The sequence below is a fragment of the Caretta caretta genome, chromosome 4 (genome assembly GCF_965140235.1).
Source record: "Caretta caretta isolate rCarCar2 chromosome 4, rCarCar1.hap1, whole genome shotgun sequence".
NCBI classification, from domain to species: domain Eukaryota; kingdom Metazoa; phylum Chordata; order Testudines; family Cheloniidae; genus Caretta; species Caretta caretta.
Genome location: NC_134209.1, coordinates 61,520,217 through 61,547,926, shown reverse-complemented (window position 1 = coordinate 61,547,926; position 27,710 = coordinate 61,520,217). Strand labels below are relative to the sequence as shown.

Below are 27,710 nucleotides of genomic sequence, written 5' to 3'. Positions count from 1 at the left end.
GGAATAGCCTTCCAAGGGAAGCAGTGGGGGCAAAAGACCTATCTGGCTTTAAGATTAAACACGATAAGTTTATGGAGGAGATGGTATGATGGGATAACATGATTTTGGTAATTAATTGATCTTTAAATATTCATGGTAAATAGGCCCAATGGCCTGTGATGGGATGTTAGATGGGGTGGGATCTGAGTTACTACAGAGAATTCTTTTCTGGGTATCTGGCTGGTGAATCTTGCCCATATGCTCAGGGTTTAGCTGATCACCATATTTGGGGTCAGGAAGGAATTTTCCTCCAGGGCAGATTGGAAGAGGCCCTGGAGGATTTTCGCCTTCCTCTGTAGCATGGGACACGGGTCACTTGCTGGAGGATTCTCTGCTCCTTGAAGTCTTTAAACCACGATTTGAGGACTTCAATAGCTCAAACATAGGTGAGAGGTTTTTCGCAGGAGTGGGTGGGTGAGATTCTGTGGCCTGCGTTGTGCAGGAGGTCGGACTAGATGATCATAATGGTCCCTTCTGACCTTAATATCTAGGAATCTATGAACCCCAAAGCCATGAGTGATTTCAGAGTGTTTCTGCTTTTATAAACTGATTCAAGAAGAAAATGAAACAATTTCTGAATCTGGGGCTGGATTAAGGAAACTAAAAAAGCACTGTCAGTTTGGAAAGACTGTAAATAATGAATTAAGGTAGCTGTTAGTATGTGATGTTCAACATGAAGAAATCCCAAAACACCAGTTGACCAAGGCTAATTTGACTCTAAAACATACAAAAATTGCTGAAGACAGCTATCAAAGATGCCATGGAGCTGTAACAGCATCATGTTATATGTGCAACAAATAAACTGAGGGTCACACAGAAAGCACAACAGAAAATGCTCAAAGACTGTGGGCTTTCACTGTGGGAAACAGTCTCAAAATGAAAATGATTGTTAGTTTAAGGGCACAATCTGTAGAAACTGGAAGAAATTAGGATGCATGCAGAAAATGTGCAGGTTTTGGGAAAAGCATAATCACCTCCCCACAAGAGCAATATCAGAGGATTTCAAAGTCATCAGCTGGCAGATGACAATATAGAGCTGGGGTTCTCAACCTGGGGGTAGGGACCTCTCAGGGGGTCACAAGGTTATTACATGAGGGGTCGCGAGCTGTCAGCCTCCTCCGCAAACCCCGCTTTGCCGCCAGCATTTATAATGGTGTTAAGTATATAAAAAAGTGTATTTAATTTATAAGGGAGGGGGTCGCACTCAGAGGCTTGCTGTGTGAAAGGGTTCACCAGTACAAAAGTTAGAGAACCACTGATATAGAATCCACAGAGAATGTTAGTGTCACTACAATTGTTAAGACAAATGAAGTGTCATTTGGATTTCATTACAAGTGGAATGAATAAGCTCCATTTTAAACCTTAACACAGGGTCTGCTGTTCCTGTAGGATTATCACAGGCTACCGAGAGGTAAAGTTGCAGAAAATCTCACTGCTACTAAAACATATACAGGGGAAATCCTTTCTTCCCTGGGTGTTGTTACAGTAAAAGTATCACTTTTTATATTAAAGATGTGCTAAACCTTTATGTTGTGAAGTGAAGGGCTGAAAGAGATTCAGCTGGTCTAGAAACACCTGAATTGTCTGCCGGCTTAACAAAACCAAATCTAATTTTATAAACTTCAGCACAAAAGAAAAATTAGATGAACTTTTGGACAAGGCAGCTGATGTCTTTCAGTGTGGTATCAGAACCTTAAAACATATGAAAGCAAAAATTTCTGCTTGAAGAAGGAGCAATTCCTAAATCTCACCAAGCTTGTCCAGTACTTTTTGCAATATAGCCAAAAGTAGAGGTGGAGCATCAGCATTTATAGGACTCTGGAACTATTTCCAAGGAGAGACTAGAACATCACTGTAGTACCAGTAATGAAAAAGAATGTGGCTGTCCCTACCAGTAGTGATTTCAAGGTTACCACTAACCCAGTGTTGCAGGAGGATCAATATCCTTTATCGCAAATAGAAGATATATTTGCCTCATTAGCTGGTGGAAAGCATTTCTCCAAGATCAACCTAGCCCAACTCTATCTACAAATGGAGATTGAACACAGTGGTAAGTACAACCTTGTGATTAACACACACAAGGGCTTATTTCAATATAACAGGCTAGTGTGTGGCTTGCTTCCAAACCAACTATTTGGCAGTGACCCAGGGACCAGGTATTACAGGGGATTCCTGGCACTTCATGTTAACTTGGATGATATATTGCTCACAGAAGCTAATGATGAACACCTTGAGAATCTCCACTTGGAAGGCTGAGTGTGGCCTTAAAGCAAATAAGGGAAAATGTGAATTTTTCAAAGATTGTTACATATTGTGGCTGTACCATTGACAAAGATGGTTTGCATGAATCGCAAGATAAAGCCAAAGGCACTCCTCCGGGCACTACAACTACAAAACATGTCATGATTATGTTCCTTCCTGTGAATGATTACCTATTACTATAGACTCTTGCCTACCATTATAACAGCGTTACATTCTCTGAATGAACTGTTACACAATGGACAGAAATGGCGTTGGTCTACGCCAAACCAAAGCTCTGGATGAAGCCAATAAGCTTTTAGCATCTGAAAGGGTTTTACGTACCACAGTGCATCTTTGCATAAAACGTTAGCTTGTTACATTTCCCAACATGGAATAAATGCAATAGTTTCATATGACGGAAGGTTGTACAGAAAGGCCTATTCTCTCTAACCTCTGTCAAATGTAACTATACTGAACTTGACAGAGAAGCTTTGAATTTTGTCTGGGGAGTTAAAAAACTTCACCAATATCTGTATGGGAAAAATTTTACTCTGAGTGCAGACAGAGCATAACTGCTGCTTTAAAATTTTAACCCAAAGAAAGGAGTACCGGCAATGGCTGCAGCACAGTTACAGAGCTAGGTGATACCTTGGGCATTCATTGTTACAATACTGAGTTCAAAGAACCAGTGCAGATTGCTTGTCACAGCTACCATTGGCAATAGCAGATAAGGATACTGAAGTGGAACCAGAGACAGTAGATATGACTTCTGTGGTACAAACTGAACCCTTGGCAGTGACAAAGGCCATGGTGCAACACAAAACAAAAAATGATCCACTGCTAGCTGAAGTATATGACATTACAATGAATGAATTGACATATGCCTACAAACAACTCTTCCAGTTTTATTTTCTTAAAAAGAATAGTAAAGTGTACATCATGGTTCCCTAAGTTGTGGCACCAGCATGATTACTTCTATGAATCTCAAGTCATAGGTATTCCAAGAGTTACATGAAAGCCATTTGGGAATTGTCAAAATGAAAGTCCTGGGCAGGAGTTTTGTGTGGTGGCCAGGGACTGATACACAAATAGAGGAAATGGTGAAAACACAGATGAGATTGTCAATAAATGCTTAAACATGCTCCTTTGCACCTGTGATAAATGAAGTGGGGGGTGGGGGGGGAGCTCCCTTTTATGGACACCGAGTGAGCCAGTTAGCTATAAAATCCCTCTTAGTAGCTGTTCTCTACTTGCTTTACCTGTTAAAAAGCCCACAGGTAAAAGGAAAGGAGTGGGCACCTGACCAAAAGAACCAATGGGAGGGCTAGAACTTTTTAAAATTGGGGAAAAAACTTCCCTTTGTCTGTTCTGCTGTCGCTCTCCAGAGGGGACAGAGCACAGACAGGGTTGGGACTATGCTGTAAAAAGCTTTTTGTCAGGTATGGAAATCATCAAATCATACCTAGAACCTATTCATAAATCAGAAAATGTCTAGAAAGATGCAATTAAGTTTTTCTGTTTATTTCTTATTGGCTTGTGAACTCCGCTGTGCTAACCCCAAATGCTTTTGTTTTGCTTGTAACCTTTAAGCTGGACCTCAAGAAGGTTATTCTTGATGTTAATTTTGTAAATGTGTTTTTTTAATCTAGCAAAGCCTAAGTTTCAGATGTATTTTCTTTCTTTTTGTTTTTAATAAAATTTACCTTTTTAAAGAACAGGATTGGATTTTTAGTGTCCTAAGAGGTTTGTGCATATGTTGTTTAATTAGCTGGGGGCAATGGCTAATTTCCTCTGTCTTCTTTCTCAGCTGTTCCCCAGACGGTGGGTGAAAGGGCTTGAGGGTACCCCACAGGAAGGAATTCCCACGTACACCTTCCTGGGTCCTCAGGGGTTTTGCATTTGGGTGGTGGCAGCATCTACCCATCCAAGGTCAGAGAGAAGCTGTAACCTTGGGAGTTTAATAGAAGCCTAGAGTGGCCAGTATTAATTTTTAAAATCATTGCGGGCCCTCACCTTCTGCACTCCAACTGCCAGAGTTGGGAATCAGCCTTGACAGCACCCTATGCAGTGGCAATGAATCCACATAGCCAAGGCTGGACAGTTTTTGGGACATCTATGATTGCAATAGGTGCCCATTCTAAATGGCCGGAAGTCATTCAAAATCATTCAAAATGATCTGGACAAACTGGAGAAATGGTCTAAAGTAAGTAGGATGAAATTCAATAAGGACAAATGCAAAGTACTCCACTTAGGAAGGAACAATCAGTTGCACACATACAAAATGGCAAATGATTGCCTAGGAAGGAGTACTGCAGAAAGGGATCTGGGGGATCATAGTGGACCATAAGCTAAATATGAGTCAACAGTGTAACACTGTTGCAAAAAAAGCAAACATCATTCTGTGATGTATTAGCAGGAGTGTTGTAAGCAAGACGCGAGAAGTAATTCTTCTGCTCTAGTCTGCACTGATTAGACCTCAACTGGAGTATTTTTTCCATTTCAGGAAGGATGTGGACCAACTGGAGAGTCCAGAGAAGAGAGACAAAAATGATTGAAGGTCTAGAAAACATGACCTATGAGGGAAGATTGAAAAAACTGGGTTTTTTTAGTCTGGAAAAGAGAGGACTGAGAGGGGACATAACAGTTTAAGTACATAAAAAGTTGTTACAAGGGGGAGGGAGAAGAATTTTTGTTAACCTCTGAGGATAGGACAAGAAGCAATGGGCTTAAATTGCAGCAAGGAAGGTTTAGGTTGGACGTGAGGAAGAACTTCCTGTCAGGGTGATTAAGCACTGGAATACGTTGCCAAGGGAGGTGGTGGAATCTCCATCATTGGAGATTTTTAAGAGCAGGTTAGACAAATGCCTGTCAGGGAGGGTCTAGATAATACTTAGTCCTGCCATGAGTGCAGGGGACTGGACTAAATGACCTCTCGAGGTCCCTTCCGGTCCTATGCTTCTATGAGTCTAAGTATTCTGTCTGAATTCAACTTGATCAACATAGATGGTATAAGTATTAAGACTATTGTTTTCATGTGTGGGAGTTCCTGAACAGACTGTGACAATGGAATGCAATTCACATCTGAAGAGTTTCAATTGTTTGTCAAAAGAAATGGTATCAAATGTCTTACATCAGTTCCTTGCCATCTTACCACAAATGAATTACTGGAAAAGTTATCCAGACATACTCAAGCAAATGAACTGTGCTATAGCTCGGATAAAAGTACCTTACAACACGAGACTGTGAATTTTCTAGTGGCCTATAGGAATGCAGTACTTGCAATTACAAAACCGATGCCAGTGATGTTTATGGGACATAAATTATGATCTTGCTTGAACTTGTTAAGTCTTATCTACAAGGTGATGTTCTTAAGAAACAAATGTGATCAAATAGCCTCAAATAGTCACACCCAACTGCAGTTTCATGTGGGAGAAAAAAGTCTTAGTAAGAGACTAGGGAGGTAAGTCATGGAAACCTGGAATGGTTACATGTATTTTGTCATTCTGGGGATGAGCCCATATGGAAGGGGATGGAGACGGAGGGGAAAAGACACAAGGCTCTTGAGCTTTAAACATACTTTACCTTTCAGCAATCTGGCATCCCCATTTTCCATAAGGAACCTTTTCATTTAAGGTGTCAATACAGTGAATTAAGGTGTTTCAAGTTAGCTTATACTGCTGAGTTTAATGGTGGGTCTTTTGCCTTTAGAGCTTATTTTGTTAAACATCTTGGTCTTGGTGTTTAAGTTTTGTAGTACGCACTGATGTACTGCTGTTTCAGACAGTAGGTCAAAGCACATGACAGAACTTTCAGTGCATGGCAGTAGGGTCCACATGGCGATTTAGTGCTTGACAGGCTGGTGTGCTGTACATTTACACCCTGGCTAGCCTTGAAGTAAGTCTCCCTGTGGACAAGCCCGAAAGAGGCAAAGGAATACAGCCCATCAAGGTTAAATAGCATTCATGCTATGGCAGATCTCAAACCAATCACCCAAGCATGCTGTTAAAAGGGCTAGTTTACATAAAGAACTGCTCAACAGTATCTTCATTTTCCATAAAATATGGGAAAGTGGAAATACATCGTATATAATCCCCAAACAGTAGATTATCCAATCCCACCCAGTTTGCACTGAAGCTTCTTCACCCAAATTAAGTATCAGCATTGTGCAATGTGGGTTAGAAAAAATTGAAAATAAAATGACCCACCAGGAGACACTTTCTCAAAAGTACACATGTCAGGCTAGAAAAATATTATAAATAATTAGCAAAATAGTTAATCAATGTTTATATTTCTCTGCCCTAAGGGTAGGCGGATTCAACGAAAAACAGTGGATAGTATCTTAAATTCCAGTCCTGCAAACACTTATGAACATGCTTAAACTTTAAGCACTTGAATAGTCTTATCTACTTCAACAGCTTATGCTTAAAATTAGAACCATGCTTACTGAATTGGGGCTCAAATGGGGCTTCATTTGTACTGGCAAATGGAGAAAAAAGAAAAGACAATGATCTCTCTAATTCACAGAAGTTGTGGGTGAAGGCTTGGATGTTGCAGCACCTTCTGCTCATGAGGACAATGTAGACGGTATTCAAGAAGGAACAGCCTCAGCAGCTCAAGAGATGCCTGACACATCCTCAAGGAACCAAGAGGCTGTTGAGGGTGAGTCTGGGCAGGATTCAGAAGGTACAGAGTATTGTCTAATCTAAAATGTTTTATTTTAAAAATAAAGTCATGGCTGTTTGCTTTGGGTTAGCTGCACTGTTGTCTAGAAAAATTAAGTGGAGCCATATATATGCTAACGAATATACCATACATTTTAAAATGTCTTTTGTAGGTCAATTTAATTTTTAAATCATCACCACATATTGAAAATAGCTTTTATTAAGCTCTGGCTAATAAGTTAAACCCCCAGAGCTTTTTGGGGGTAGCATACTGCAATTTCCTCATGACAGGTAGCAAAATTATTTGATGGAAAAGTTACTGCCTAAAGAAAACTTCGACTTTTGTCACATGCTGTGATAAAGAATTTTTAACCTAACTGAATTTGAAAGGAGAAATCTTCTGACATGAAGCTGATGAAAAGACCAATATGCTAAAGGGGTATTTTATTATTGTTTATAAGCAATGTAATGTTTAATACAGTCATGGTACCTTTAATTTCTCATTTATCTTAAACAGTAATATGATATAACTAAACTAGAAGGAATGGGTCATGGTTGAGCAGTCTAGAGGGGTAAATACATCTTCCATTAAAATTAGAAACAAAATAAAGTTAATGACCAGTATGTGTCCAAATCCCCTAGATGTCTTTGAAAATTTTAATCCATGAATCCAAAGTACCTCTCTTATTTCTAAAACAGGGTTTGCTTTATTCTGTAGCTACACTGTTAAACCACTGAACAGAAATATTTCCAACTGTTTGTATTTTGTCTTCCAGCTTCTTCGGCAACAACGGGATCTCAAGAAATTCTTAAGGATTCTTAAAGGTATATTGAATATTCAAGCACGCCATTTTCATTTTAACCTCCAACTTGCAAGCTTTCTCAGCTATTTGCAATCAGGCCATGTTGAAACTTTGCACGTAGATATTGATTGTGAATTCACATTCCATCCCCCATAAAAGAAAATGGTAAAAAATAACTTCGTTGAAGTGTCTTGAATAGCTCAAGAATCACAGTGGTTCTATTGACATCTGATTGGAGCCAGAGGAAGCATAGCTTTATTACACTATCAATGGTCTCATAATTTTTTTATCTATTTATTTAGCAAGTTTTAACAGGTTTATAAATCATTGCTATGTATATGTCAGTGACAAAATGATATTCATTACAACAGTGAGTTTTTGTTTAGAGAAATACTATGCAGTAATTTCAGTCCATTACATGGCACTATGTAATATCACTCAATACCTGTCAGCATCTTGTGATTAAAAGGGCAAATATTGTTTTGTATTGTTGTAATAGAGAGGCCATATGTTCTGGTTTTTCATCTGATATGTCCCGAAAACCATTTCTGGATCATCTGAAATGTCCTGTATTTTTCCTTTCATTGATCCAAACATTTTTTAATAACTACACAATGTTTGTTCAGGACATATTGCTGTTCCAAATAGAAATTGCTCTCTACTTACCAGGAATAAAATGGTGCAGTGGAACAGGTATTCTGTTTGATGCACATGTTGGGAGTGCAGAAAAAATCTGAATGAGTGTTGACACAGGCAAAGCTGTTCTTTTGTTCAAAGTGGACACAGTGTGTCATGACAAATTCATTGAGAATACGAACCTACTGGAATTTATCCTGCAAGCCGAGAAATGTGAACATATTGTTGAATCATAAGGCGACAGCAACAACACTAGTATAGATTAAAAAAGGAAATGTATTTTTGGTTTTTACATGAAGATTTTGCAATCCTAACTACTTGTTCCCATAAAGGTGTCCCAGGTTTTGATTTTGAAAACATAGTCACCTTAATGAATGTAGAGGTAGTAACAGTATTATTTCATTTGTTAAGGAATAATAAACACACACAACTGTAAATGATCCGTTTTTGAACTAACTCCAAATTTAAAGGAAAAATTATTCTGAGCAGTAAGGGAGAGTCTGTGCATGTGGTTGTTACCAACTAGAATATGGCTGCAAATATTACTCGTTAAAATGTGCTTCTACTCCAAAAAGCAACTTTTACAAAATAGCATCATGGGGATCCAAATGACTCCATATATAATCCTGTTTAGTTTACAAATAAAAGGATGTATTTTTCTAACTGCCAGTGCTGCAAACACAGCATGAAATCTGAAAGGCAAGCTGGGTTTTTCTGCCCCACGCATCACTAGCAATAAAGATTCTCCACTCGGGACATAGTTAACAAGATGGTAAGCTTTTTATTTTAATTGATGAAGTCATTAGCTATGGCTCTGAATAGACACTGAAAGATGTAACTTTTACAGTTACTTTTCAAAGTAGAGCCATGCTTCAATATATGCCTGTTGGGTGAGAGTTTGGCCCCAAAGTAAAATCATTCAGGTGTGGAAGAGGCTTATATGAGGCCTGTTTTTTAAACAAAGTTTGGGGTTTGGAATACAGAGACCTCATCCTGCATGTTGTCTTGGCAAACACATTATTACAAACCTTTTAAACCTTTATTAAAGATTCTGGGGAGGTTTGGAGAGGGGGAAAGAAAAACACTTCAAGCCTTCGAAATGTAAAGTATTAAGTAAGGCTTTAATTTTAAGAACATCCCCTGTTCCTTTTCCACTTAGCTGGAGACAGTCTTTAGAAGGAAAAATCCCCTGTGTTTGACCATCTTAAATGGTAATAACTATCTTTTTGGGGAAACGAGAAGAAGCCATTGAGATGGGCTGGAGTTGCTGTTGTTGTTAAAGTCCGATCCTGTTTCCTAGAAGACAAAACAAGACAAACACACTTAAAAGGAGGAGGGCAAAGAACTGCAAAGATAGCCGATGTGACTTCTGTCTCTGATGTTGACTCTCACTTGCAATCTGACTGCTGGAAAAACACAGGCACAGCACAGGCGTCTTATCAGCCACTCAGAGACCTGGCAAATTTGTACCAGCTTTGGGCTGTTTAGGGCATTGCATGTAGCAGCCTCTTTCTGGTCACAGGGTTTCAACAGTGTTGCACAATATACAGGCTTGACTGACTAAGCCAAACTCGTATTAGACAGAAGGAAAAAGGAGAGGGATAGGAAAGAGAAGAAATATGGTAGGGAAGGAAAAGAACACATGCGGGAGGTGTGTGTGTATGTGAGACAAAGTCTCACATTCCAAGTGGTATTCAGGACTTAGTCAGAGCCAGTGAAGGTGGCAATGTCATCTGGTTCCCTCTCCATGGTCTGGTCAGGACATTGTTCAGGATTAGGATGAAGAAGGTCAAGGGTCCAGGATGCAGTGGGGATGGCAGCCATCATGGTGGAGTTTGCTTCATCCTTTCTCCTCTTTGTCAGCCAGTTTTGCAGGAGTCAGTTTTCCCTGCAAAGTTTCTGAGGACCCTAAAAGGGAGTGATGTGTGGAATAGCTCATCTCCCTCATTATTTTGTTAACCAGTTAGGCCTAATGTCTGACTTATCAGTTTTGGGTCATTGATTTCCAGTATCACACTGTTCTGGTTTTTGTTATGGGGTATGATTTTAACACAGTGCTTGAGTTTTATCAGTAGGCCTTTTTGTTTGGACTAATTCAGCCTTTGTCTCTTTTCTACACCTTTTCCCATCAGCATTTATTATTATAAGTTATTGTGACAGTTTATGAACTTTCACTTTTTGCAATTGAACTCACAATCAGGGTTAATTTGTAGGCCCAATTATCACAACAGGCCCTTCACTCTGCTTAAGCCTTGTGGGTTGGATAGATCCATGCAGGACACCATTGGTGGAGAGGCTCTGGGGCAAGGCATGCATCCACAACCCCTCACACTGCAGAGGGAAATCTGTATTGTCTTCCAATAGGATGATGCCAAAGAGGGTGTAATGGAGAAGAGCCTGTGGCTCCACACTCAGTGGTTCCAGTGGCCCAAAACTGTGCCTTGAGAGGTGGGGAAGAAGGGCAAGCACAGTGATGGGGTGGTGTTGCAGCACCACAGCCTATCTGGGGTCTGAGACTGAATCAGTCTCCCTAACCCTGTATAGGTCCTGGCACAAAGTCCCAATTACTTTAGCTTTGACAAGGGAAATGGTGCACCTCTCTCTTTTGGCCTTCACCAAGTGTCTCTCTTAAGTTAGTTGATGGTCCAACAAAAAGGGTGTCATAATATCTGCTTTATATAGCTTTGCAGAAGCACATTATAGAGACACAGCAGAACAGTAGCTTCACAACTGATTTTAGGTGTTAGAATCCACAGTTATTTTTTTAAAATAAAAATCTGGGGGGAGCGGTGTTGGGGGTAGTTACGCTGGTCACTGACTGGCATCGCTGCACTGGGCTACTGCATAAGGCCCCCATCCAGCAAACACTTAGATATATGTAATTTTACCCCATCAATAGTCCCATTGAAGACAATAGGACTACTTAAATGCTTAATGTTGTGTGTATTGCAGGATCTGGGCTTAAGTGGCATGCCCATAGCGTGTATCAAAATACATGAATGTCTTATCAACTTAAACATTCCTTGAAGGTCTGGCAGTTTTAATTGTGCTAACGGTCAAAGAATTTGTAAACCAGCATGTAAGAGATCTATAGTATACAAATACTACTGCTGGATAAAATCCTCCCTATCAGATGATCTAAAACGGGGTTGACAGGAAGCGGTGGCTTGTAAATTCCGAAAACATATATGATGATTTGATTTAACACAATGCATACTGAATACCTGACTCTCGGCGTTGTTTACAACTTAATGACTATTATATAATATTTATATGTGTTTTTAACTAATTCATAAGATATTGTTATAAAAGGAAAGCTCAGTTATTAATGCATGGAGTTCATTTTTGACAGGAATTTTTAATATGTGCTTTCATATAAGTCTGAAATAACTTTGCTAGATTTATCCATCCTTTCAGAATCCAGTACTATTGCTAAAACTAACTGTTTGCTTTTCAAACATAAGAACATAGTCTGACCCAGTAGGGCCATTCTTAAGGTCCATCTAACCCAGTATCCTGTCTTCCGACAGTGGCCAGTGCCAAGTGCCCCAGAGGGAATGAACAGATAATCAAGTGAGGGATAGCTCAGTGGTTTGAGCATTGGCCTGCTAAACCCAAGGTTATGAGTTCAAACCTTGAGGGGGCTATTTAGGGCTCTGGGGCAAAAACTGGGGATTGGTCCTGCTTTGAGCAGGGGGTTGGACTAGATGATCTCCTGAGGTCCCTTCCACCCCTGATATTCTATGATTCTCTGATCCATCCCCTGTTGCTCATTCACAGCTTCTGGCAAACAGGCTAGGGACACCATTCATGCCCATCCTGGCAAATAGCCATTGATGGACCTATCCTCGATGAATTTATCTAGTTCTTTTTTGAACCCTGTTATGGTCTTGGTCTTCACAACATCCTCTGGCAAGGAGTTCTACAGGTTGACAGTGTTGTGTGAAGAAATACTTCCTTTTATTTGTTCTAAACCTGCTGCCTATTAATTTCATTTGGTGACCCCTAGTTCTTGTGTTATGAGAAGTAGTAAATAGCACTTCCTTATCTACTTTCTCTACACCAGTCATGATTTTATAGACCTCAATCATATCTCCCCTTAGCTGTCTCTTTTCCAAGCTGAAAAGTTCCAGTCTTATTAATCTCTCCTCATACAGAAGCCGTTCCATACCCCTAATAATTTTTGTTGACCTTTTCTGAACTTTATCCAATTCCAATATATCATTTTTGAGATGGGGTGACCAGATCTGCACATAGTATTCAAGATGTGGGCATACCATGGATTTATATGGAGATAACATGATATTTTCTGTCCTATTATCTGTCCCTTTCTTAATTATTCCCAGCATTTTGTTCGCTTTTTTGACTGCTGCTGCACATTGAGTGGATGTTTTCAGAGAACTATCCACAATGACTCCAAGATCTCTTTCTTGAGTGGTAACAGCTAATTTAGACCTCATCATTTTATATGTATAGTTGGGATTATGCTTTCCAATGTGCATTACTTTGCATTTATCAACATTAAATTTCATCTGCCATTTTGTTGCCCAGTCACCCAGTTTTGAGAGATCCTTTTGTAGCTTTTCGCAGTCTGCCTGGGTCTTGACTATCTTTAGTAATTTTGTATCATCTGCAAATTTTGCCACCTCACTGTTTATCCTTTTTACAGATCATTTATGAATATGTTGAATAGGACTGGTCCCAGAACAGACCCCTGGGGGACACCACTATTTACCTCTCTCCATTCTGAAAACTGACCATTTATTCCTACCCTTTGTTTCCTATCTTTTAACCAGTTACCAATCCATGAGAGCACCTTCCCTCTTATCCTGTGGCAGCTTACTTTGCGTAAGAGCCTTTGGTGTGGGACTTTGTCAAGGGTTTTCTGAAAATCTAAGTACACTATATCCACTGGGTCCCCTTGGTCCACATGCTTGTTGACCGCCTCAAAGAATTCTAGTAAATTGGTGAGGCATGATTTCCCTTTACTAAAACCATGTTGACTCTTCCTCAACAAATTATGTTCATCTATATGTCTGACAATAGTGTTCTTTATTATAGTTTCAACAAGTTTTCCCAGTACTGAAATCAGGCTTACAGGCCTGTAATTGCCGGGGTCGCCTCTGGAGCCCTTTTTAAAAATTGGTGTTACATTAGCTATGCTCCCTCCAGTCATCTGGTACAGAAGCTGATTTAAATGATTGGTTACAGACTACAGTTAGTAGTTCTGCAATTTCACATTTGAGTTCCTTCAGAACTCTTGGGTGAATACCATCTGGTTCTGGTGACTTATTGCTGTTTAATTTATCAATTTGTTCTAAAACCTCCTCTAATGATACTTCCATCTGGGACAGTTCCTCAGATCTGTCACCTAAAAAGAATGGCTCAAGTTTGGGAATCTCCCTCACATCCTCAGCCGTGAACACTGATGCAAGGAATTCATTTAGTTTCTCCGCAATGGCTTTATCGTCCTTGAGTGCTCCTTTAGTACAGTGCTCTCCAAACTTTTTTGATCGCGCACCCCTATCAGTAAAAAATGTTTGAGCACGCACCCCCAATATATGTATATTTATGTATAAATTATATACCTGTACTACTGCACTATTATGTACATTATAAAACATACACAAAAATAGAAATTAAAAAAGGATGAGAGATTAAATAAACAATATTTTTAAATATTTTTTTATTTTATTAACAGTACAAAAAAACTTTTTGCTCTCACTAAAAAAATATTATTAATATTTTTAGTGAGAGCAATGTGATTGAATATGCTTCATTATTTTTGAAAATCTTGGTTTAACACTTCATGATACAGCGATTCGAAGGTCTGGTTCTAAATTCAGTTTATTTCGCACCTTGGTTTTAATGGCTGTCATAGCTGAAAAAGATGCCTCACAAAGATACGTAGATCCAAATGGAAGAAGCGCATCATTTGCTGTGCTTACTAAATCATGATACTCATTTTTCAATCCCATCCACCAATTATGCAAAGGTTTTTGTTGAAATTCGGCTAGTAAATTTCCATCTTCCCTGATGTCAATCAGTTGTTCTTGCTAACTAATGGGAAGGTGTTACATTTTTATATTTTTAACAAATGGGTTCAAAACCCACTGAACCTCTTCATTTGGAAGATTTTTAAACAGGTTAGAAAATTCTGTTTCCAAGTTTTTTAAGTGTGCAGATATGAGAGGTTTTTATAGGTGACACACTTAGATTGTTTTCGGCAACAAAATTACATAACGATAGAAACATTTCCAAACATCTGTTTTCAAAATTCTTTCTCCATAGCATGAGTTTCTTTTGAAAAGCAGTTACTTTCTCACTCATTGTTAAAACGTCCCCTTTACCTTGAAGGGACAGATTAAGTGTGTTTATTTTTTCGATAATATCTGCTAGGTAGCACACTACTGACAGCCACTTGTCATCACAGAAAAGGTCAGCAAATTTGGAACCCTTGTCTTTTTCTAAAAGAAAAATGCATAACTCATCTTTAAGTTTGACAACTCTTTTAAGCACTTTGCCACGAGTTAACCAGCAAATGTCTGTGTGTGGTACAAATGTTTTCAAGGTCACTCCCCATCTCATTACAAAGTATTGTAAAGATTCTACTATTTAAAGGTCTTGTTTTTATAAAATTAACCACATGGATGACATCCTATAGCACTTTGTGCACTTCTGGCTCCAACTTCTTTCTTGCAATAGCTTGCCTATGAACGATGCAGTGAATGAATTTCACGTGTGGTGCTATCTCTGTAACCTTACCCCGGAATCCTTTCTTTATTCCAGTCAAAGCAGCTGCTCCATCAGTGGTTGCACTTACAATTTTTTCATAAAACATTGTTTTTTATTAAAGAAGTCATTTACTGTTGAGAATATATCTTCTCTGGTACATCTTTCCTTTAATGGCTCACAAAAAAGTAGTTCTTCATGTGTTTCATTATTGAAACAGAATCGAGCAAATACCATAAGCTAAGACATGTTAGCCCTGGTCTACACTAGGACTTTAGATCGAATTTAGCAGCGTTAAATCGATTTAAACCTGCACCCGTCCACACAATGAAGCCCTTTATTTCGACTTAAAGGGCTCTTAAAATCGATTTCCTTACTCCACCCCTGACAAGTGGATTAGCGCTTAAATCGACCTTGCCGGCTCGAATTTGGGGTACTGTGGACACAATTCGATGGTATTGGCCTCCGGGAGCTATCCCAGAGTGCTCCATTCTGACCGCTCTGGACAGCGCTCTCAACTCAGATGCACTGGCCAGGTAGACAGGAAAAGAACCGCGAACTTTTGAATCTCATTTCCTGTTTGGCCAGCGTGGCAAGCTGCAGGTGACCATGCAGAGCTCATCAGCAGAGGTGACCATGATGGAGTCCCAGAATCGCAAAAGAGCTCCAGCATGGACTGAACGGGAGGTACGGGATCTGATCGCTGTTTGGGGAGAGGAATCCGTGCTATCAGAACTCCGTTCCAGTTTTCGAAATGCCAAAACCTTTCTGAAAATCTCCCAGGGCATGAAGGACAGAGGCCATAACAGGGACCCGAAGCAGTGCCGCGTGAAACTGAAGGAGCTGAGGCAAGCCTACCAGAAAACCAGAGAGGCGAACGGCCGCTCTGGGTCAGAGCCCCAAACATGCCGCTTCTATGATGAGCTGCATGCCATTTTAGGGGGTTCAGCCACCACTACCCCAGCCGTGTTGTTTGACTCCTTCAATGGAGATGGAGGCAATACAGAAGTAGGTTTTGGGGACGAAGAAGATGATGAGGAGGAGGTTGTAGATAGCTCACAGCAAGCAAGCGGAGAAACCGGTTTTCCCGACAGCCAGGAACTGTTTCTCACCCTAGACCTGGAGCCAGTACCCCCCGAACCCACCCAAGGCTGCCTCCTGGACTCAGCAGGCGGAGAAGGGACCTCTGGTGAGTGTACCTTTTAAAATGCTATACATGGTTTAAAAGCAAGCATGTGAAAGGATTACTTTGCCCTGGCATTTGCGGTTCTGCCTTTGCAAAAGGTTTCTGGGGAGGGCAGCCTTATTTCGTCCTTCATGGTAGGACACTTTACCACTCCAGGCCAGCAACACGTACTGGGGAATCACTGTAGAACAAAGCATTGCAGTGTATGTTTGCTGGCATTCAACCAAAATCCGTTCACGCGGTGGGAGGAGGCAAAATGCGACCTTGTAACGAAAGCACATGTGCTATGTATGTAATGTTAACTTTCAAGGTTTACCCTGAAAGAGTGTAGCCACTGTTTTATAAAATGTGTCTTTTTAAATACCGCTGTCCCTTTTTTTTTCTCCACCAGCTGCATGTGTTTCAATGATCACAGGATCTTCTCCTTCCCAGAGGCTAGTGAAGCTTAGAAAGAAAAAAAAACGCACTCGCGATGAAATGTTCTCCGAGCTCATGCTGTCCTCCCACACTGACAGAGCACAGACGAATGCGTGGAGGCAAATAATGTCAGAGTGCAGGAAAGCACAAAATGACCGGGAGGAGAGGTGGAGGGCTGAAGAGAGTAAGTGGCGGGCTGAAGAGAGTAAGTGGCGGGCTGAAGACAGGGCTGAAGCTCAAAGGTGGCGGCAGCGTGATGAGAGGAGGCAGGATTCAATGCTGAGGCTGCTGCAGGACCAAACCAGTATGCTCCAGTGTATGGTTGAGCTGCAGCAAAGGCAGCTGGAGCACAGACTGCCACTGCAGCCCCTCTGTAACCAACCGCCCTCCTCCCCAAGTTCCATAGCCTCCACACCCAGACGCCCAAGAACACGGTGGGGAGGCCTCCGGCCAACCAGCCACTCCCCCACAGAGGATTGCCCAAAAAAAAGAAGGCTGTCATTCAATAAATTTTAAAGTTGTAAACTTTTAAAGTGCTGTGCTTAAAGTGCTGTGTGGCATTTTCCTTCCCTCCTCCACCACCCCTCCTGGGATACCTTGGTAGTCATCCCCCTATTTGTGTGATGAATGAATAACGAATGCATGACTGTGAAGCAGCAATGACTTTATTGGCTCTGCAAGCAATGATTAAAGGGAGGAGGGGAGGGTGGTTAGCTTACAGGGAAGTAGAGTGAACCAAGGGGCGGGGGGGTTCATCAAGGAGAAACAAACAGAACTTTTACACCGTAGCCTGGCCAGTCATGAAACTGTTTTTCAAAGCTTCTCTGATGCGTACCGCGCCCTCCTGTGCTCTTCTAACCGCCCTGGTGTCTGGCTGCGCGTAACCAGCAGCCAGGCGATTTGCCTCAACCTCCCACCCCGCCATAAACGTCTCCCCCTTACTCTCACAGATATTGTGGAGCACACAGCAAGCAGTAATAACAGTGGGAATATTGGTTTCGCTGAGGTCTAAGCGAGTCAATAAACTGCGCCAGCGCGCCTTTAAACGTCCAAATGCACATTCTACCACCATTCTGCACTTGCTCAGCCTGTAGTTGAACAGCTCCTGACCACTGTCCAGGCTGCCTGTGTACGGCTTCATGAGCCATGGCATTAAGGGGTAGGCTGGGTCCCCAAGGATACATATAGGCATTTCAACATCCCCAACAGTTATTTTCTGGTCTGGGAATAAAGTCCCTTCCTGCAGCTTTTGAAACAGACCAGAGTTCCTGAAGATGCGAGCATCATGCACCTTTCCCGGCCATCCCACGTTGATGTTGGTGAAACGTCCCTTGTGATCCACCAGAGCTTGCAGCACTATTGAAAAGTACCCCTTGCGGTTTATGTACTCGGCGGCTTGGTGCTCCGGTGCCAAGATAGGGATATGGGTTCCATCTATAGCCCCACCACAGTTAGGGAATCCCATTGCAGCAAAGCCATCCACTATGACCTGCACATTTCCCAGGGTCACTACCCTTGATATCAGCAGATCTTTGATTGCGTGGGCTACTTGCATCACAGCAGCCCCCACAGTAGATTTGCCCACTCCAAATTGATTCCCAACTGACCGGTAGCTGTCTGGCGTTGCAAGCTTCCACAGGGCTATCGCCACTCGCTTCTCAACTGTGAGGGCTGCTCTCATCTTGGTATTCATGCGCTTCAGGACAGGGGAAAGCAAGTCACAAAGTTCCATGAAAGTGCCCTTACGCATGCGAAAGTTTCGTAGCCACTGGGAATCGTCCCAGACCTGCAACACTATGCGGTCCCACCAGTCTGTGCTTGTTTCCCGAGCCCAGAATCGGCGTTCCACAGCATGAACCTGCCCCATTAGCACCATGATGCATGCATTGGCAGGGCCCATGCTTTCAGAGAAATCTGTGTCCATGTCCTGATCACTCACGGGACCGCGCTGACGTCGCCTCCTCGCCCGGTATCGCGTTGCCAGGTTCTGGTGCTGCATATACTGCTGAATAATGCGTGTGGTGGTTAATGTGCTCCTAATTGCCAAAGTGAGCTGAGCGGGCTCCATGCTTGCCGTGGTATGGCGTCCGCACAGAAAAAAGGCGCGGAACGATTGTCTGCCGTTGCTCTGACGGAGGGAGGGGCGACTGACGACACGGCTTACAGGGTTGGCTTCAGGGAGCTAAAATCAACAAAGGGGGTGCCTGTACATCAAGGAGTATTTCAGGCAGGACTGCACGGAGGGTTCCAATAAGAAATGGTGCACCTAAGTTATCGTTGTTATTGGAACAAGGAGGTTAGCCTGGCCTCTGATTGATACATGGCTAGATTTACCTCGCTGCACCTTCTCTGTGAGTGACTGCAGTGTGACCTAGAGGAATGAGTCCCCTAGACAGGGGAGGAGGCAAATGAGTACAAAACAAATCTGGTCTATTTCTTGTTTTGACCCACTCCATCTATCTTTTACATCTTTGGCTGGCAGCAGACGGTGCAGAAGGACTGCATGCCATCCACATCTCATGGCTGCTTGGCAGAAGATGGTACAGTACGCCTGCTAGCCATCCCCATCTCTTGCCTGCCTGGCAGAAGATGGTGCAATACGACTGCTAGCAATCCTCATCTCTTGCCTGCCTGGCAGAAGATGGTACAGTACGACTGCTAGCAGTCCGTATCGCCTGCCTGCTCACCATAAGATGGTTCAATAGGACTGACTGCAGGACTAAAGAGAATGACCTGGTCAAGTCACTCCAAATTTAGTCCCTGCGCCCATGTCTGCCCAGGCGCTCCCAGCCGACGCGGCCAGGAGCACCTCGGACACGATGAGGACGACTACCAGTCGTATTGCACCGTCTGCTGCCAGAAGGCAAGGGGTTGCTGCTACTGTGCAGCAAAGCCGTACCGCGTCTGCCAGCACCCAGGAGACATAGGGTGACGGTTACCTGAGCGGGCTCCATGCTTGCTGTGGTATGGCGTCTGCACAGGTAACTCAGGAAAAAAGGCGCGAAATGATTGTCTGCCCTTGCTTTCACGGAGGGAGGGAGGGAACGGGGGCCTGACGACACGTACCCAGAACCACCCGCGACAATGTTTTAGCCCCATCAGAGCGCTCCATTGTGACTGCTCTGGACAGCACTCTCAGATGCCCGATTGTTTGCCATTGCTCTGACGCTGGGAGGGGCGCTTACAGGGTTGGCTTCAGGGAGCTAAAATCAACAAAGGGGGTGGCTTTACATCAAGGAGTATTTCAGGCAGGACTTCACAGAGGGTTCCAATAAGAAATGGTGCACCTAAGTTATTGTCCTTATTGGAGCAAGAAGGTTAGCCTGGCCTCTGATTGATACATGGCTAGATTTACCTCGCTGCACCTTGACTGCAGTGTGATCTAGAAGAATGAGTCCCCTAGACAGGGGAGGGGGGGGAAGCAAATGAGTACAAAACAAATCTGGTCTATTTCTTGTTTTGACCCACTCCATCTATCTTTTACATCTTTGGCTGGCAGCAGACGGACTGCATGCCATCCACATCTCATGACTGCTCGGCAGAAGATGGTACAGCACGACTGCTAGCAGTCCGTATCGCCTGCCCGCTCACCATAAGACGGTTCAATAGGACTGACTGCAGGACTAAAGAGAATGACCTGGTCAAGTCACTCCAAATTTAGTCCCTGTGCCCATGTCTGCCCAGGCGCTCCTGATCGACCTCACAGAGGCGACCAGGAGCACCTCAGACATGACGATGACGGCTACCAGTCGTACTGTACCGTCTGCTGCCACAAGGCAAGGGGTTGCTGCTACTGTGTAGCAATGCCGTACCGCGTCTGCCAGCACCCAGGAGACATAGGGTGACGGTTACCTGAGCGGGCTCCATGCTTGCCATGGTATGGCGTCTGCACAGGTAACTCAGGAAAAAAGGCGCGAAATGATTGTCTGCCCTTGCTTTCACGGGGGGAGGGAGGGAACGGGAGGCTGACGATATGTACCCAGAACCACCCGCGACAATGTTTTAGCCCCATCAGGCATTGGGATCTCAACCCAGAATTCCAATGGGCAGCGGAGACTGCGGGAACTGTGGGATAGCTACCCACAGTGCAACGCTCCGGAAGTCGACGCTTGCCTCGGTACTGTGGAAGCGCTCCGCCGAGTTAATGCACTTAATGCACTTAGAGCATTTACTGTGGGGACACACACACTCGAATTTATAAAACCGATTTCTAAAAAACCGACTTCTATAAATTCGACCTTATTCCGTAGTGTAGACATACCCTTAGAAACATCTGTACTTTCATCCAACTGTATAGCAAACCTCCCACACTGCGTAATTTGTTCTAATACTTGTTTCTTCAAATCTTCAGCAATGTTTTCTATGCGTCTTCCAACAGTATTTGCTGACAAAGGAATGCATTTTAGTTTGTCGCCATATTGTTTTCTTGTATTATTTCATCCATTTTTACCGCAGCAGGAAGAACAAGTGTTTCCCCAATGGTTTGTGGCTTTTTGTCTTTTGCTATTCAGTAAGAAACCTCAAAAGAGGCTTCTAAACATTTATCGTTAAGTTTAGTGAAATTTTGTAAAGTACTGGATTGAGTATCGCATGACTTTAAACATCGCTGAAAAAATGGTACAGGTTTGTCTTCATGTTCTGGAGGCTTAGTTTTTAAATGTCTTGCTAATTGTGAGGGCTTCATCCTATCATTAGTTAATATCTCAAGGCACAATACACACTTAGGGCGAGGTTCATAGTTAATATAGTGGATGTAAATCCATATTTCAAATAGTCTTCTTGATAATTTCAAATTTTTTTGGCTGACTTCTTGTCAGATCTGATTATATCGTTGTTGTTTTCACCTCATAATGTGGCTGACGAAGAGCTCGTACTAGGAGTAGGAGAACTGTCAGCTCTGCCATTTTCTTCTTGTTTGCTTGTGCTCGCATTATTAGTATTCTCTTCAATCCGCGGTTTCTTTGCAGGAATCTTTTTAAGCCACTTGTCCATTTTGTGAGGGTTAGTTTTAGTTAAAACTAAATAAATAATATAATCCGTAAATCCACTTAACCGGGCACATGTAAACTGCAATACGTCGCAATACGCTGAAAGCCAATGAACGAGTGAGGGCGCCACTGTCAACCCCTCTACTTGTGGAACTCCCACTCTTCCCTCAGGATACCTCACAGGGCTGTCTCCAGGCACCAGCGTAGGATGCATGTGCCTGGGGTGGCACACTGTAAGGGGCGGCATTCCAGCCAATCTTAGGGTGGCGCTCCTCCGGCCCCCCCCCCTTTTTCTCCAGTGGTGCCCCTCCTGCCGCACCTTTTTCTCCGGTGGCGCTCCTCCTGCCGTGCCCCCCAATGGATTGTCTTGCGCACCCCTCTGTGGGGACCGCTGCTTTAGCACCTCGATCGTCCAGTCGCCCCACTGGTTGTTTAGCAGGCTTCCTGCTTCTGATGTATTTAAAAAAAATTTGCTATTACTTTTTGAGTCTTTAGCTAACTGTTCCTCAGATTCTTTTTTGGCCTTCCTAATTGTATTTTTACACTTCATTTGCTAGTGTTTATGCTCCTTCCTATTTTCCTCACTAGGATTTAACTTCCAGTTTATAAAGGATGCCTTTTTGCCTCTCACTGCTTCTTTTACTTTGTTGTTTAGCCATGGTGGCTCCTTTTTGGTTCTCTTACTATGTTTTTTAATTTGGGGTACACATTTTAAGTTGAGCCTCTATTATGGTGTCTTTAAAAACTTTCCACACAGCTTGCAGAAATTTCACTTTCGGCACTATACCCTATAATTTCTGTTTAACTAACCTTCTCATTTTTGTGTAGTTCTCCATTCTGAAATTCAGTGCTACAATGTTGGGCTGCTGTGGTGTTTTTCCTGCCACAGTGATATTAAATTTAAGAATATTATGGTCACTATTACCAAGAGGTCCAGCTATATTCACCTCTTGGACCAGATCCTGACCCTTGATCCACTTAGGGCTAAATCAAGAATTGTCTGTCCTCTGGGGGGTTCCAGGACCAGCTGCTCCAAGAAGCAGTCATTTAAGGTGTCAAGAAACTTTATCTCTGCATCCTGTCCTGAGGTGACATGTACCCAGTCAATATGGGGATAATTGAAATCTCCCATTATTAATTACTATTATTATTGAGTTTTCTATTTTAATAGCCTCTCTAATCTCCCCGAGCATTTCACAGTCACTCTCACCATCCTGGTCAGGTGGTCGGTAATTTATGCCTACTGCTATATTCTTATTAGAGTATGGAATTTCTATCCGTAGAGATTCTATGGTACAATTTGATTCATTTAAAATTTTTACTTAATTTGATTCTACGCTTTCTTTCACATATAATACCACTCCCCCACCAGCACGACCTGTTCTGTCCTTCCGTTATATTTGGTACCCTGGTATTACTGTATCCCATTGATTATCCTCATTCCACCAAGTTTCTGTGATATCTATTGTATTAATATCCTCATTTAATATGGGGCACTCTAGTTCACCCATTTTATTATTTAGACTTCTAGCATTGGTATATAAGCACTATAAAAACTTGTCTCCTTTAGACTGTCTGTCATTACATGATGTAATTGAATGGGACTCTTTTTTTATTTGTCTATTTCTGATCAGACCCTGCCTGTATTTTATCATTTTCCATCCTCTCATCCTCACTAGGACATAGAGATTCTCTCTTAATAGATCCTCCCCTAAGGGATGTCTGAACCATGTGCTCCTCCACACCTGTCGACTTTCCCCCAGCCTTTAGTTTAAAAACTGTTCTATGACCTTTTTAATGTTAAGTACCATCAATCTGGTTCCATTTTGGTTTAGGTGGAGCCCATCCATACACCAAACTGTACACCTATTCTCTGCAAATCTTTAGTGTAGCTAGCTCCTGATTGAGGCATGAGGTCCCAAGATTTCTTTAGTTATTGCTTAGTCAGTTAGCTTGCACAAGCTAACTCATGTTGATAAATGCAAAGTAATGTACACTGAAAAATATAATCCCAACTCTACATACAAAATTATGGGATCTAAATTAGATGCTACCACTCAAGAAAGAGATCTTAGAGTCATTGTGGATAGTTCTCTAAACACATCCACTCAATGTGCGGCAGCAGTCAAAGAAGCTAACAAGGTTAAGAACCATTAGGAAAGAGAGAGATAATAAGACAGCAAATATCATAATGCCACTATATAAATCCATGGTATGCCCACACTTTAATTCTGCATGCAGTTCTGGTTGCCCCATCTGCAAAAATATATATTAGAATTGGGAAAAGTACAGAAAAGGGCAACAAAAATATTAGGGGTATGGAACAACTTGCATATGAGGAGAGATTAAAAAGACTAGGACTTTTCAGTTTGAAAATAAGATGACTAAGGGGGCATATGATAGAGGTATATAAAGTCATGACTGGTGTGGAGAAAGTGAATAAGGAAGTATTATTTACTCCTTCACATAACACAAGAACAAGGGGTCATCCGATGAATTAACAGGCAGCAGGTTTTAAAACAAACATAAGGAAGTATTTCTTCACACAATGCACAGTCAACCTATGGAACTCATAGCCAGGGGATGTTGTGAAGGCCAAAACTATAACTGAGTTCAAAAAAGAATTAGATGAGTTCATGGCGGAAAGGTCCATCAATGGTTATTAGCCAAGATGGTCAGGATGCAACTCCATGCTCTGGGTGTCCCTAGCCTTTGACTGCCAGAAGCTGAGAGTGGATGACAGGGTATGGATCACTCAATAATTGCCCTATTCTGTTTGTTCCCTCTGAAGCACCTGGCACAGGCCACTGTCAGAAGACAGGATACTGGGCCAGATGGACCACTGGTCTGACCCACTATGGCTGTTCTTATGTTCTTAAGCCAGTTTAATTAAACATACAGTGGTACTTCTAATAGCTGCACAGGAAGTGATGGTGCATCAGGTTTATTACCATTAAACATAAGTTACTCTTCTCTCTCTAAAACGTCAGTGTATTTTTTTTCTCTTTTCCCAGTGAGCAACAGTGACGCCTTTGAAGAGTTTCACAGAAATATGTATGACAATCAACCAGCTGATGTTCTGAAACCTAATGTTATTCTTTGGAGATGTAAAACAAATCTTGCAGGTTGTTGCACCTAAAACTGCTTGTTAGGGCTAGCATTTGATATTTTGATCAGTATTCATTCCTTACAACAGACAACCTAACATGGTATAGTTTGTCCGAGAGCAATAGGCTTTTGCAGTGGATATGCTTCTTTCTGAATCAGAGACACAGCATACAGTAATATAGGTCAAGGTACCACACAGTACACACTAAATCTATTTACCAAGAAAAACAGTAGATTTAATGACAGGTTTCAGAGTAGCAGCCAAAGAAAAGGAGGACTTGTGGCACCTTAGAGACAAACAAATTTATTTGAGCATAAGCTTTCGTGAGCTACAGCTCACTTCATCGGATGCATTCAGTGGAAAATACAGTGGGGAGATTTATATACACAGAGAACATGAAACAATGGGTGTTACCATACACACTGTAAGGAGAGTGATCAGGTAAGGTGAGGAGTTACCAGCAGGAAAGCGGGGGAGGGGGGGGAAGCCTTTTGTTGTAGTAATCAAAAATCAATGTAGTGTAGTCTACATGTGGAATTCTTCCTTCTGATTACATACGAATGTATGCTCCCTCCCTGACATCCTGCAGCAAGTTATCATAGAATATCAGGGTTGGAAGGGACCTCAGGAGGTCACCTAGTCCAACCCCCTGCTCAAAGCAGGACCAATCCCCAATTTTTGCCCCACATCCCTAAATGGCCCCCTCAAGGATTGAACTCACAATGCTGGGTTTAGCAGGCCAATGCTCAAACCACTGAGTTATCGCTCCCCCACACCACCCATATAATGATGTCAAGATGAATATATGGCCTCAGTCTCTGCACCCTGTATAATGCAGAGGCAGAATGGGGCTTCTGAACTTCAATAATCTATACCCCAAACTTTCACTTTAAAACAGTGCTATTCTGATTAGAAACAAATACTATTGTGGGAAGACGTGTTTTGAATAAAAGTCTTAATCTGATATTTCTGTGGCTGTGATCTGTACCCTAACTTACTTCAAATGTTAAACATGCTGTACCTATTTTTAAACATTAAAAATTAAAAAAAGACTTATTTTTCAGGAAGTGCTGACTGTACTTCTCAAAAAGTCGGTGTTGGAGAATGCTCAGTTGCTTTCTGAAGCTGCTCTTTCACAAGAGTGAGAAGTCTGTCAGCCTTCAAGAAGAAAGGTCCTTAGAAGCAGACCTCAATCCAGGACTTGTTTAGGGTTTCCAGAGGCTTTTTAACCAAACTAAAGAATCTAATCACTCCAGTGCAAATTGTACAGCTGCTTCTTGTCATAGCTCTTTTTTTGAAAATATGTCCACAGTGCTTCTGCAACCTATGTGACAAGAAATCCAGGGTTGTACTGTAAAGTCTTGCTGTGACTACATGTTAGCACAACATACAGTACTGCCTACCAAAACACCTGGATAGCTATGGATTTGACGTGTGATGGTATTTCATAGTATGTAGAGTGGTGCTCTATATAGAATAGCAAACTACAACATGTAAAGCACTTAAAAGAAGTTTTAGAATGTAAAGATAAAATGTATCCTTGTATATGATCACACCACTCTCTACAACAGCAAGAATAATAATTAGTGCTTATAATCTGAAGGTGGCAAAGTGCTTTACAAAGGATGGTAAATATAATTATCCCTGTTTTGTAGATTAGGAAAACAGAGACTGAGGTGGCTGAAGTAACTGAGGTGGTCAAAGTCACACAACAGCTTAATGGTACAGCAGGGAGTAGAACACAGGTTTACCAATTCCTGTCCAGGTCCTCGTTGGTTTTGGATCATGTTGCCTCCAGATAAGATCCATACCTATTCTGAGTAAGTGGAGGGTGCTCATTAGTGTAGTATTTAGGCATCAAGCGAAGCCAGTTAAGGGCTTCTCTTAGCATCGAGGTAGTTCTGGTTGCATGAAATTAGTTTTGGTCGTAAGTATTACAGAATACATTTAGAGAAGAAGGAAGGGCTTTCCCCCCTCCAACAGAAGGCAGTGCTTTCATGAAAATGGTAATACCTGAGACTGAACAAATCTGAAAGGTGCAAAAAAGTTCTATTATGTCTGTAAACAGAACAGTTCACAAAATCCTGTGATGCTCCCACAGCTGACTTTGGGAGTTTAGGATGACCTGTCTGGGCCCCCCTAATACACATAACTGAGCCATTTTAAAGAAAATGCTTCGTCTACTGTCAGAGAAGTGGGGCCCATACGCTTGTACTGGGGGCCTTGGCTAGCTGTCAGCATCTAATATTTTTATCAAGGGACAAATCTCCAAATAAGACAAGGCTGATGGCTACTAGACCCTCACTAAGCAGAGAACTGTGAGTATTCTGGTGGATTTATGCCTGTATCCCCCGCTCTCCAATCTTCTACCTGTTTATAGAATCTAAAGTGGCTAGCATTATTAATATATTAATACACAAAACTTCATTGGGAAGCAGGGTTGCTGTACACACAAAAGGCAGGAAATTAAAAGATAAGCTACTTAACAGTACATACCCTCTACTCCTCCACCCACAAGCACTCACTTTAAGTATCATTACAACTGTCATACACCACAAACCATGCACAGCAGCCGTAACACTGCTCCATTTTCACATTTCTGTACACATTCCTACCAGCTTATTTTCCCACAACACAACTAGTTGTGGATGTTTGATGTAGTAGGTGATTACATTAAGAGAAGATAGTTTGATGAAGGATTGCATACAGACGGGCAGCTGAAGGGGGTAATTGAAGGCTGGCAACTCTAGGGGGCAGAATAATGGTTGCTGTCAAGTGGCTTAACTTTTCATGACCTCGATTTTGTGGGTTTGAATCAGTTGTGCTGTGTATGGAGTAGCTGCCACGGTTATGTAAGGATGTGGGAGTGAGTCCAGAACCCTAAGGTTTTAGAACACG

The 27,710-nt window shown here is 42.0% G+C and overlaps 1 protein-coding gene across 5 annotated transcripts in view; it reads left to right on the top strand.

The window, feature by feature from the left end:
• MGARP (mitochondria localized glutamic acid rich protein) overlaps positions 1-25,776 on the top strand; it is a 52,558-nt gene extending 26,782 nt beyond the window's left edge. The window contains exons 5-7 of one of the 5 annotated variants that reach the window (XM_075127668.1): positions 6,808-6,963; positions 7,718-7,766; positions 24,718-25,776. In XM_075127668.1, coding sequence (XP_074983769.1) covers positions 6,808-6,963; positions 7,718-7,764 — 203 coding nt within the window. In that variant the 3' untranslated portion in view covers positions 7,765-7,766; positions 24,718-25,776. Of the gene's footprint in view, positions 1-6,804; positions 6,964-7,717; positions 7,921-24,717 lie in introns of those variants that run through there. The other 4 variants (XM_075127666.1, XM_075127669.1, XM_075127667.1 and 1 more) reach the window with 4 other exon arrangements.
• Positions 25,777-27,710: the final 1,934 nt, after the last annotated feature.